This window comes from Arachis ipaensis, chromosome B2 (assembly GCF_059453495.1).
Source record: "Arachis ipaensis isolate K30076 ecotype BB chromosome B2, ASM5945349v1, whole genome shotgun sequence".
Lineage (NCBI taxonomy): Eukaryota > Viridiplantae > Streptophyta > Magnoliopsida > Fabales > Fabaceae > Arachis > Arachis ipaensis.
The window spans coordinates 24,639,436-24,652,158 of record NC_142437.1 but is presented as its reverse complement, the minus strand read 5'-3'; the positions used below and the strand labels follow the sequence as shown (position 1 = coordinate 24,652,158).

At 39.6% G+C, this 12,723-nt stretch overlaps 1 protein-coding gene across 1 annotated transcript; it reads right to left on the bottom strand.

Moving 5' to 3' along the window:
- Positions 1-10,678: 10,678 nt before the first annotated feature.
- Positions 10,679-12,428, bottom strand: LOC107627036 (uncharacterized). The gene is made up of 3 exons (XM_016329916.2): positions 11,559-12,428; positions 10,859-11,410; positions 10,679-10,765 (listed from the first exon to the last, which is right to left on the bottom strand). The coding sequence occupies exons 1-3, from the start codon at positions 12,426-12,428 to the stop codon at positions 10,679-10,681; spliced, it is 1,509 nt and encodes a 502-aa protein (XP_016185402.2).
- Between the last annotated feature and the right edge of the window lie 295 nt (positions 12,429-12,723).

Below are 12,723 nucleotides of genomic sequence, written 5' to 3'. Positions count from 1 at the left end.
AGAATTGTTTGACTCTCAAAGTGACACAACTTTCAAGGTGAATGGACATAGAGTGAAGAAGTACCATGGTTACAAGTCACCAAGAGAAGTGGAAGTGCTCCTACTTGAGGATGCACCAAAGGGAGAGGAAGCTTGAGCGAAGGACCGTCCAACTTAAGGACGTTAAAGAAAAGTGCTTGGTGGGAGGCACCCCACCGTAGTAAGATCTTCCTTGTGTATACCTTCTTGCTTTTAGCTTTAGATTCTTGTGAATTTTGTGACTTCTTGATGTTGTTGATTGCTTAGGAATGCTAGTTTTATTGTTTTTCTTGGATAACTAGGATATTTAGATAGATTTTATCATTTTGGTATGGATGAATTGTTAAAGTCGAGAGAATGCTATGTTTTGAATAGTGCATAAATTTGAGATTATTCTCTTGCCTACTAGCTTAAACACCTGCCAAGAATGTGCTAGAATAGCCTTTTCTATGTTGTAAAAAAATGCAAGGAAAAGGGGCATCCGCGCGCGAGCGCACTGTTTGTGCGCGCGCCGATGGTGCATTTCTTACTCCTGGGCCAAAAACCCGAGAGTTATGCTAACTTTGTGCCCATCTCGTGCCAAGCACCCACGCGCCAGCGTGCATGCCGCCTGCGCGCCCCTCGAAACTTGGCCATCGATGCGCAAGCGCACTGTGCGCGCGCGCCGATGGTGCAATGTGAACTCCTTGGTACAAAAACCAGAGAGTTATGCCAAAGTTATACCTATTCTGTGCCTGCGACCCACGCGCAAGCGTACTTGGCGCGTCCATGCCGGTCGCTAATTCAATCAGGCACGCGTCCGCGCACTGTGCACGTCCGCGCGCCTGTGCTGCATGTCAACTTTGGTACAAATTACCCGAGACTTAGGCCTACTTTGTGCCAACCCTGTGCCAGGAGCCTAACCAACTTCGTGCGTACGCGCCCTTGACGCGTACGCGTCCCTCACCGACGCGCCAGTGCACCGTGCACGCAAGCGCCGGTCACGCGAACCAGTTTTAAAGCTGGCGCGCCCTGCTTCTATCCCTCTCCCACCTTCTTTCTTAATTCTTTCTTCTTCCTTCTCCATCACCCTTCTTCTCTTCTTTCTTTTCCACAATCTACCACCACCGTCTCCGGCTACTTATCGACGACCACCACCACTTCCGGTGGCCCTACATCTCTTCTATCTCTTTCTCATTTTCACAACAAAAAATTCTACCTTGATTCTTTTACACTTCTCCAGGTTTTCCTTCTCCTATATCTCTTCTCTTACTTTCTTTGCATAATCCCTTCTTCTAGTTAGATTTTTCTTGTTGATTTACTTATTTTCTCTTTTAGTTACACGATTATAATACTTACTTTTGTTTGTTTACTTTTTCTTTTTTTTGCTTCTCCATGGATGTTGAATTTGAGTTTTCATTTGCTTTAATAGATCTTCTTGATTATTTTTCATTATCTTTGTCAGTAAGTGATGTTGTGTGATGACTGATATTTCATTTTGGGCTTCAAATTGGTTGAGTATCTCATAATTGCTCATTGCTTGATAACTGCACACCAAGTGTTCGAGGAAATGCATGAATGCCATTTGGGTTTATTTTAATCATGTATCTTCAATTTGGTGCTTCCTCCTCACTCACTTGTTGTCTTCTAAATGCATTGAGTCCACTTTGCTTGCTTAGAATGCATGCTTGCTAATTAGATACTCATTGATCATGACTTGCTCTTTCTTATGGATGCTTGAGATTATACTTCTCATGCCATATTGCATGCTTTACTCCCTCTTGCATCCCATGCGAGGTGTTGTGACCCATACTTATATGATCACTTTGTTATACTACTTCTTTTGGGCACTAACTTTCACTTGCATGTTTTTGTTGAGATGATTCTTTGGGTTTAATGCTTTCCTTTTTTCCTTTCTTTTTCAGGATGGCCACCAAGAAAGGCAAGGGGAAAGCTTTAAGGAAACCGGCCGCAAGAGGGCACCCCAAAGATCAAACTCTAAAGCACACTCTTCATTAGGAGTCAAACCCCTATCTAAGAAGGCGAAGGCACCCCGCTCCTATTGATGAGAACGAGAAGAGCAAGCCGGAAAAGGATTCTTCAAGGTTCCCCAACTGCTTCTGTGAACTTGTATTCCCCGCCATCGTTGAGAGGAACTATCATGCTGAGCATCTACTCGCTCCGCCGGACAAGGTTGCTCTTTGTATTCTACCCCGCATTGAACGGCAAGGATGGAAGTTTCTTCTGAGAAAATCACAAGAGGTCAACCTCTCATGGGTGGTAAAATTCTACACTAACTACCATCTTCCCTCTCTTCAAGTGGTATACGTGCGCCGGAAGCAAGTCTCAGTTTCAGAAGAGGCTATTCAGCAAGTGCTTAATGTCTTACTAGTACTAAGTGACATGGATGGCTTCCAAGAGGTCTTACGTGAGCGAGAAAAGTTTGGATTTGATTGGGACTCGATCCTCCGAGTCATTGTTGACCCAAAGGCATTTTAGACCCATGGTCGACTCCGGATGAGGCCCAAGTGCATTGACGCACGTTTTCTCACTGTAGAAGCAAGAGATTGGGCCCAGATCCTATCCCACTATGTGCTACCTAGCACTCACAAGTCATCCTTCACGGCGGATCTCGCCTTGCTTGTTTGGTGTGTTCTCACGGAGAGACCGGTGAACATTCCGCCTCTTGTTAAGCAAGCGATGGGTCAAGTCCACGCCCGTGGTAATTTGTCATTTCCAGCATTGGTATCTGACTTAGTTGCTGCTGCGGGTGCTCCTTGGGAAGACATGGACACGAAGGCTATAATTCCAACTAAGGGCGATATGGTCCCAAGTGGAAAATACTTATATCTCCCTATGAACAACCCAAGCCTTGACATAGCCCTTCCATCTACTATTCCTTCCACCTCATCGTCACCACCACGGCAAGGATCCACCCATCAAATGATAGAAGATCTACACCGGAAGATTGATAGATATGAGCAGCGCAACCAACGCCGATACACTTATATCAAGAAGCTTCTGCGTTGTGTTACCCCTAGTATGGAGGAACCCGAAATATTCACATCCACCTCAAATCCAAGTGATGGGAGCTCTGATGAAGGGGATAGTGAAGGTTCCGGTCCCGACCGTCCTTTGCGCATTGTTGGTAGCACGGAGGACCGTGCTAAATTCTAAGTGTGGGGAGGTCATTCGACCGATCTCCGTGGGTAACAATCTCTTCCTTTCAACACCCATGGATTTATCTTTTGCTTAGTAGTTAGTGCATTGCATGTGTAGTTAGTCTTGCTTGTAAATACTCCTTGCATGATAGTTAGTCTCTATAGAGTTGCTTGGTCAAAATAATGACTTTTTCCCCAAAAAACTGTGTTTTGGGGTACCCTACAAATTTTGAAAAATTTTTGCGGTAAACTTGCTTCAAGAATATATTTTGGAACATAGTGATTGAGCTTAAGAGCACAAGCATGTGAGTTTTGAGCATATTGTGTGGTTACATCTTCTAACCACTATTTCCCATTCTTGTGTGCATTATTCTCTCTCTATGATTGTAATCCTTGCTTTGTCTGATTCTATATGTCCATTACTTTGTGTATGAATGCATTTACATGATTGAGGCCATCATTTCAATAGTCACTTTTTCCAAACGCCCTTAACCCTTCTATCTACCATTGCTAACCAATTTTGAGCCCATGATAAACCCATTTTGTTCTTAAATAGAGCACATCAACAACCCCAAGCGAAAAATAATGAATGTCCCTAGATTTGGATACTTGATTAGTTTAGGTAAATGGAGGTGTGTATCATTCAAATGGGAGGATGTACTTGGAAACTTGGGTAGATGTAAAGGTGTGTATTTGTAATTGAAATTGAAAATTCTGGAATTTGGGAACATATTCATATATTGAATGATTGAACCATATGCATTGAAACCTTTGTACATGAAACCTCAAGAAAAAGGGGACCAAAAAAAAAGAGAAAGCAATGAAAGGGGACAAAAATGCCCCAAGACAGAGTAATAATAACAATGCATATGGGATGTGAATTGAAAAGAATGCATGAGTATGCAAAAGAAAAAGTGAAAGCCATGGGTAGCTAGGTATTGTATTATAGTTGTATAGGTTGTTCTATGTGTCTAGTGAGATCTTAAGTTAACCAAGGATTCAAATTTTAAGCTCACTTGACCATATACATCCTTACCTTTCACCCTAGCCCCATTACAACCCATGAATAAGACTTCATGATACTTGTAAGCATGCATTAAGTAATTGTTGATTGTTAGATGAAAGACAAATCTTGGAAAGCATGATTAGGAGAGGATTGAGTGACGAACCCTATACACTCGAGCGAATAGAGTGGATACACTTTCGGTGAGGGTTCGATGCTCAACTCCTTGTTCCCGGCTTTCACGAGCGTTCATCTAGCAAGTTATATGCACTTCATAGTAATGTTCAATTTGGTAGGATATATGAATTACATATCATTTTTACCTCGTATGCTCGTATGAGTTCTTGGAGGATAGATTTACCCTTGACCAAGTAGATAGATGATTTTACATTAGTTGCATACATTTATTTAGGAAATTTGCATTTCATAAACCCTTTCTTACCATGATCTTTGGTCTTTTTATTTTTAAGCATGAGGACATGCTTGGTTTAAGTGTGGGGAGATTTGATAAACCCCAATTTTGTGGTTTATATTGTATAAAATTTGGGGGGTTTTGTCAATATTTTTTACACTTATTCACAAGAAATGCATGGTTTTGTGTTCCCTTCCTAATATTGCTCCATAATGAAAAACATGCTTATTTTGCCTTAGAATTACCATATTTTGATCCTCTTTTATTGTCATTCGATGCCATGATGTATTTGTTGAGTGATTTCAGGATTTATAAGGCAAGAATGGCCTAGAAGAGAGAAACAAAGCATGCACAAGAGGAAGGAACATGAAGATTTGGATTTTGGGAATTCCAGCATGGGCGCGAACGCGCACCTTGCGCGCACGCGTGGATGTGGACAGCTGGAAGCGGCGCGTAAGGATGGACGCATCCGTGCAGATTAGGAAATCCACACCGACGCGCACGCGTACAAGGCGCGCACGCGCGGAAAGTTGCACGTGACCTCATTAAAGGAAATCGTGCCTAGCGATTTCTGAGGCTCAAGAGGCCCAAATTCAAGCTGGTTCTGCATGGAAAAGACCCAAGGATGCTAGGGAAAAGGGGGGGGGGATCAATCATTTTATACTTAGACACAATTTTTAGCTAGTTTTTGGTTCTTGTTCTTCTAGAGAGAGAAACTCTTGTTCCTCCCTAGTTCTAGCTTTAATTTGATCTTCCCTTGTTGAATTTTGATTTGGATCTTGTTAATTACTAATTTTAATTATTTAATTTGAATTCTCTAGTATAATTTTGTTTAGATCTTGTGTTAGTTTTATGTTTCCTTGTTGTTTATCATTTTATACCCATTTTATTTTATGAATCTTGTAAATCTTGAATTGCTAATGTTACATTGATGATTTTCATGGTTAATTGTGTTGTTTGAGTGATTATATGTTGATAATTGTTAGTGGGTATTTACTAATTTCAATTTAATTACATTTTGAAAATGTCTTTTAGTAATGCTTACCATGTGTTTGATGAAATGTTTCCTTTGATTAGGAGTAGTTTTCTCTACTCTTGGCATAAGCTAGGGGAATTGAGTGACCTTGAGTCATTGGGTCTCATTGAATTGGTGATTTGAGAACCCTAGGTGATCAATTTGATATCCATTGACACTAACCCGCTACTAATTTAATTAGTAGATAGGTTGGGACTTATGGGTTGATGTGATCAAACCTATTTAACATACTTCAAGCCTAGGAGTAGACAATACATACTTAAGGCTTTTGAGAAGTAGACTTAGTGGGTTGGTACCTCATAATTGTCAATATTTGCTATGGAGACAAGGATGGCGATCCCAATTCCCATGCTTAGCCAAGAGTTGCTTTTATCATTCATATTTGAAAACCCAAAAATCCTAATCTCTTGTCTCAGTTATAGTTATTTGTTTAGTTTTAGAGTAGAATTATATTAGAAGTCATCTTATTAGTTTGGAATTGTTCACTTCTTGCTTTAGTTATTTGAATTAGTTTCTTGCATTTCAAGATTACTTGCTTATTAAGATTCCTAGTTTAATTTCTTGCTCATGACTTGCAACCCCAAAATTCTAACTAATGTTGATGCACATGTTTGCCCATTCCTTGTGAGACGACCCGAGGTTTGAATACTTCGGTTACTTTATTGGGGTTGAACTTGTGACAACCAATTCCTTCTAAATTTGATTCGCGGATTATTTGTCGGTTGAGGACTATACTTGCAACGCAAAAAATCTTGTGAAATTCCTTATCGACGATACCCGTGCTCGATCAATATGCTTGTGGTGTTCTTGTGTCAAGTAATCCTTGAGACAGAACATTTAGAGTCGAGATCAAATGTAATTAGCAGAGTATGCCAAAGACTTTGAGCACTACTGTATGGGACTAGCTGAAAGAAAAATCAGAACTTCAAAAGAGTTTCCCATGTAAGTGCTTATGGTGTTCTTGTGTCAATTAACCATTGAGACAGAGCATTTAAAGTCACAGCTAGGCTCAAGGTGCAAAGCACCAAGTACTTGAGAATCAAAGGATAACTACTGTGTTCAAGGATTAAACTGAAGTATAAAGATCAGAGAATTCATAATATGATTCTAATTCTGATTCCGAATGACAGTGACATTCTTCTGATTCAAAGGAGAGTGAGACGCCAACACTATTCAGAATTACAACAGATAAACCCCACTTTAAGAAAAGACATGAGCATAACTGAAGTCTCACTTCTCATGCAAATTCACATCTTAAAAATGTACTAATTTTGGTTGCTTGAGGACAAGCAACAATTCAAGTTTGATGTTGTGATGCGTGAGCATCTTCTCTATCTTTTTCTAGTGAATTTGCACTTGAATTGCTAAGTTTAATCAACATTTGATATATTTTAGCCACTATGGATGCTACTTTGAGTTGTGTGCAATTCTGTTTATTTCAGGTAGCATTTTGAACAAAATTGACAGAGTTTTCACGAAGAAACGAAGCTACAGCAGAATAAAGGCTTGAAGCTAAACTCGGACTCTCCAAGTTTGGCGCCAAGAAGCACCATAATGCCCATTATCGTCTGCCTCATCCACGCCAAACTTGGACTCCGCAAGTTTGGCGTCACAATAAGAAAGCTTAAGGAATGCATGCGTGAAGCTCCACACCAAACTTGAAGGAGTTCGAGTTTGGCGCCAATGAAGGAAAGCCTACTGCCATCTCCACGGCGAACTTGAGTTTACTCAAGTTCGGCGCCAACACAAGGACTCCAAAGAAAGGCTATGCACCACTCCACGCCAAACTTGGATTACTCCAACTTTGGCGTCAACTTAAGCAAAGCCCAAGGAATTCTCTGCCTAGTCCACGCTGAACTTGACTCCCTCCAAGTTTGGCGCCACAAGCAAAAAAGCCTAGGAAGAACTTGCTGTCCACTCCACGCCAAACTTGGATTCTCCTAAGTTTGGCGCCAACCCTAGTGCAATTGGTGGTCCCCAATTCGTTCTACAAAGGCTGCACAAATCCTTCGATTAAAATCTGATTAAAAATTATTTCTTTTATAATTAGGAAAAGATATTATTTAATTTTTAGGAAATATATTTTACATTAATTAGGATTAGATATAAAAGGGAAAAGAATCCGCTATTCGGGTTCCTCTCTTCTCTTCTACCTCATTCTGTAATTTACAGTTTTTCTAAATCCTAGTTTTCTCTCTGAACCATGAGCAACTAAACCTCCACTGTTAATGTTAGGAGCTCTGTCTATTGTATGAATTGATACTATTATTTTTCTATTTTAATTCATGTACTGATTTATATTTCAAGAATTGGTTTCGTTCTTTATCTTATGAATTTGGGTGGAACGGAAGTATGACCCTTGTTCTAATTGAGTTCTTGTATAACTTGGAAAAGCTCTTTACTTGAACAACAGCTTGAAAATAATTTCTCCTAAATTTCTAATTATCTGGACTTAATGGAATACGTGACATATAATCCTCTTATATTTTGGTAATTAGGATTTTTGTGGCATATAAACTAAAATTGAACTTCACCTTCTAATTGGAATTAAGTGACCAATGAATTGGCAGTTGATGAAGGTTAGAGGAGACTAAAAAGGTCTAAGGAATTAAGGTTTAGTCACATATAGTTTGCCATGAATTGAATCTTACATGATTAAAATAGTTAGTTAGAAAAGTCAATCCGGAAGATAGATATCTCTAAAACCTTAACTGTTTTCTCCATATATTTCACAAACCGTTTACTACTTACTTTCTGATATTCTGAATTTACTGTTTATGCTTCTAAACTCTCAAAGCACCATTTTCTGTTTGTCTAACTAAGTAAATCACTTAACCATTGTTACCTAGTCCATCAATCCTCGTGGGATCGACCCTCACTCACCTGAGGTATTACTTGGTACGACCTGGTGCACTTGCCGGTTAGTTTGTGGACTTTAAATTCCGCACCAAGGTTTGGAAGGACCTTGGAGGAAAAGGCATCAACTGGTTAACCAAGCTTTTTAATGAGATTTTAAGGTCAAATAAGATGCCTGATGAGTGGAGAAAGAGCACCTTGGTACCTATCTACAAGAATAAAGGGGATATACAAAGTTGCGAAAACTATAGAGGGGTCAAGCTCATGAGTCATACCATGAAGTTATGGAAAATGGTGATAAAACGGAGGTTGAGAAAAGAGACACAAATAAAAGAGAACCAATTTAGATTTATGCTAGGCAGATCCACCACCGAAGCGATATACCTGTTAAGAAGGATGATGAAGAGGTATCGTAGTAATAAAAAGGATCTAAATATGGTGTTTATTGATTTTGAAAAAGTGTACGATAGAGTATCAAGGAAAGTCTTATGGAAGGTTTTAGAAAAGAGGAGAGTAAAGATCGTATATATTCATGCAATTAAAGACATATATGATGGGGCCACAACTAGTGTGAAGACTCAAGGTGGTGTGACAGAGGAATTTTCTATTGGTATAAGATTACACTAGGGATCATCCTTAAGTCCATACATTTTCACGTTAGTCTTGGAAGTGCTCACAGATCACATCCAAGAGCCTGTGCCATAGTGCATGCTTTTTGCCGATGATATCGTCCTTATGGGAGAGTCAAAGGAAGACCTAAATAAGAAGTTGAACTTATGGAGAGAAGCTCTAAAAGTGTATGGTCTGCGCATAAGCTGTAGCAAGACGGAATATATGGAATGTAAGTTCAGTTTGAGAAAGGAAAACCCTAATATAGAGGTGAAGATTGGAGAAAATATTCTACGAAATGTTAAAAGTTTTAAGTATCTTGGGTGCATCATACAGGATAATGGAGAGATTAAATAGGATGTAAATCATAGGATCCAAGCAGGTTGGTCAAAATGGCGGAGTACATTTGGTTTTATATGTGACAAAAAAGTGTCTTTAAAACTTAAAAGTAAATTCTATCGCACTGCTATAAGACCAACTATACTTTATGGTACGGAGTGTTAGGCGGCCAAAGGGGAGCACGAACATAAGCCGAGTGTGGCAGAGATGAAGATGTTGAGATGGATTAGTGGTCATACGCGATTGGATAAAATAAGGAACAAAGATATAAGAGAGAGAGTTGGAGTAGCACCCATTGTGGAAAAGATAGTAGAATCGTGTCTCAGGTGGTTTGGACATGTGAGAATAAGACCGACAGAACACCTAGTCCGGAGGGTGGATGAGATAGAAGATGGACAAGGGGTGAAAGGCAGAGGAAGACCTAAGAAGACCATTCATGAGGTGGTCAAACGAGATTTACATATAAACGGTCTCTCTGTATACATGATACATGACAGAGCTCAATGGCGTCATTTGATTCATGTAGCCGACCCCACCTAATGGGACAAGGCTTTGTTGTTGTTGTTGTATCTATGTTCAAATGTCTACTAAGTTTAAAAAATCGAGTAAGTTGTCAAATTAGTCCCTAAAAGATCATTCATTCTTTAAATTGGTCTCCGAAAGATTTTTTTAATCAAATTCGTCTTTTAAAGATTTTAAATTAGTCATATTAGTCCTTCCGTCACTTTGTTCGTCAATTGAGTCAAAATTTACTAATGTGACACATTAAATGACACTCCAACACACACCTAGAAGTCTTACTTGACTATTAACATAATAAATTTATGAAATTAGATCAAATCAAAACCTAATTGTAGAGAGAACTTGAGGGATTGAAATCCCTCAATTTGGAGTTGATTTTATCTAATTTCATAAACTAATCATGTAAATAGTCAATTAAGACTTCTAGGTGTGTATTGGAGTGTCACTTAACGTGTCACGTTAGTAAATTTTAACACCATCAACAAATAAAGTGACGGAAGGACTAACATAACTAATTTAAAATCTTTAAGGAACGAATTTGATTAAAAAAATTTTCCAGGGACCAATTTGAAAAACGAGTAATTTTTCAAGGATTAATTTGACCATTTACTCCTAATAAACCTCAATTCAAGGTTAAAAAAGATGCCTATGGAATTAGCTCTTCACTCGAAATCCAAATCATGTACAAGCTCTATATGAGGATAATTTAACATGCCATATGTCCCAAAAACTCACCTAGAAAATCAAGCTCCCTTCCCACACTGCCCAATTGAGATTTGGAGGAGTTCTTTGCTTGATTTGGTTTTCCTGCAACAGAGTCGACGTGGAACCTACGACAGCCAAACGGTGGAGTTTAGGAATTTGCATAAGGTTGGCAATTGCTGATACCATCATATGTAATGAGTAAGAACTTGAAAACATACCACATGCCAATTCTTGCTCAAAGGATGCACCACTACCTGGATCTCTTGCACATTGCGCAAAGGTGGGATGCGAGGAAAGCACAAAATTCTTCTTTTGAAATCGTCTTTATCACCACTCCGAACATATGAGCCCAAAGCAACATTACCTTCTTTTCTAGCATCTTTGAGAAAGAAGAGAACTGGTTTTTTACAAATGGATCTGGATGGGTCCCTAGCATCAAAGTCAAATTCATTCCTTTGACTAATGCCATTCCCAGCAGAGTAAGTTCGTTCCGAGCGCTCCAGCTCACAGGGAGATACAATGTTAGGAAGGACTTGAACTCCATAACCGAGTGAAACTGAGAATGTTAGATGCCGAGAATCGTTGTAACGTATTGAACGCTGCAAGAAGCTTCTGGGATCTGCTCTCATGGCCTTTATAAAAAGTTTTAGGCTATCCAAAGAGCTCAAGCCAGGGTAAAACGGATTTACAGCTTCAACATGATGAATAGACACAAATGGTGCTATCGGGTGAGAGGAGAGCAGACCACGGGCATCACCTCTTATGTCCCACTGAAAGAAGAAAAATCAATCACAGTCAATCACCAATTCTGAGAGTTGAAATGGATTGATGAGAGCCATGTAATAATCTGACCAAGATATTCCTCCCTAGACAATGGAAAAAGAAATAAATTATGATGATAATAGATCAACAAAGTACCTGGTGAAAACCATGCTCCCATGTCAACGGAATTCCAAGCTCAGTAATGCAGGCATGTAAGCGATCATCACTACCATAGAGTTTGGGATACCTCTCTATGCATTCATCAAGAATCTCAGAAAGTTCCTTTGCAAGAGGATAACTTACTGCAATTCTGCCACCACCAAAGGCCATTGAGTGACTAAAGTACGAATTTGTTGAATGGCTCTCCGAGGGGCTACCTATATAAATCATTTCAGAGGAATCATACTTGCTGAGAACATCCACAAGGTTATCCACATTGAAGATGGTATCGTCATCACAGAGGACAAACCAGCGCACATTTAAGAGGCCAAGGTCAAAGCTCTCTTTGACAATGCGAGAAATCCGAAGACCAGAAGGGTGACCAGTGGGATTAGTGTAGTGAAAGTATGAGATGTCTTCAGAAATCATGGTTGGGGGCAATAAATCATCTCCATGTTGTTGAAGTACTTGTTCATCTAGCCAAACATGCCCACGCATGTCATTGGGAGGCCACCATAGTCTAACATATTCTTTTCGTCGTGTCCAAAGTTGAGAAGATCCTGCTATGCCAAACACAATATGTTTAAGTGACAAGCCTTCCTGGTCATCAGTACTGCTACCATTGTGAAGACCTCCCTTGGTTCCATATTGTATAGAAGGTGGAGATTTTACTTTTGAATGGTGATGATGAAAGCAGTTATTCCAGGGAAATAGCGGGAAAGTACTAGTGCATCTTTGGCGCCATTGACGACTTCCAGCTCTAACAGTAGGCAAGGTAGAGAGGCGCAAATTCTTCTCATGGTCATCATAGGATGACATTATTGTTTTCAAAGTTTGAGTCATCATCAGCATCACTCCTATGCGCATGCCTTTCTCCCACCACCAGGGGAGAGAAGGTAAAATGTCCAAAGAATGAAACAATATACGAAGAGTTTCAGATGCAAAAATGAACCCCCAACAAAGCTTTTCACACACCCTACAAAATGCAAACATAAAAAGGACACAGTTACAATTGTACATAGGACAAATCTGCCAGTAGGGACCAAATTGTAAAGTAGGATAAATGAAGATCAAGCATATATTGTAAAAAATTTTATAGGTGCCAAGCTTGGAAAACTCAAACTTAAGAAATGGAACTATTTTCATTAGAGTTCATTTCACC

Bases quoted from the DNA above. Each gene is read 5' to 3' on its own strand.
- LOC107627036 (XM_016329916.2), bottom strand. From the start codon at position 12,428: ATGCGCATAGGAGTGATGCTGATGATGACTCAAACTTTGAAAACAATA. The intron at 11,411-11,558 runs GTACTTTGTTGA...TTCTTCTTTCAG, and splicing joins GGGAGCATGGTTTTCACCAG to TGGGACATAAGAGGTGATGC. The intron at 10,766-10,858 runs GTATGTTTTCAA...TGGCTGTCGTAG, and splicing joins TGAGCAAGAATTGGCATGTG to GTTCCACGTCGACTCTGTTG.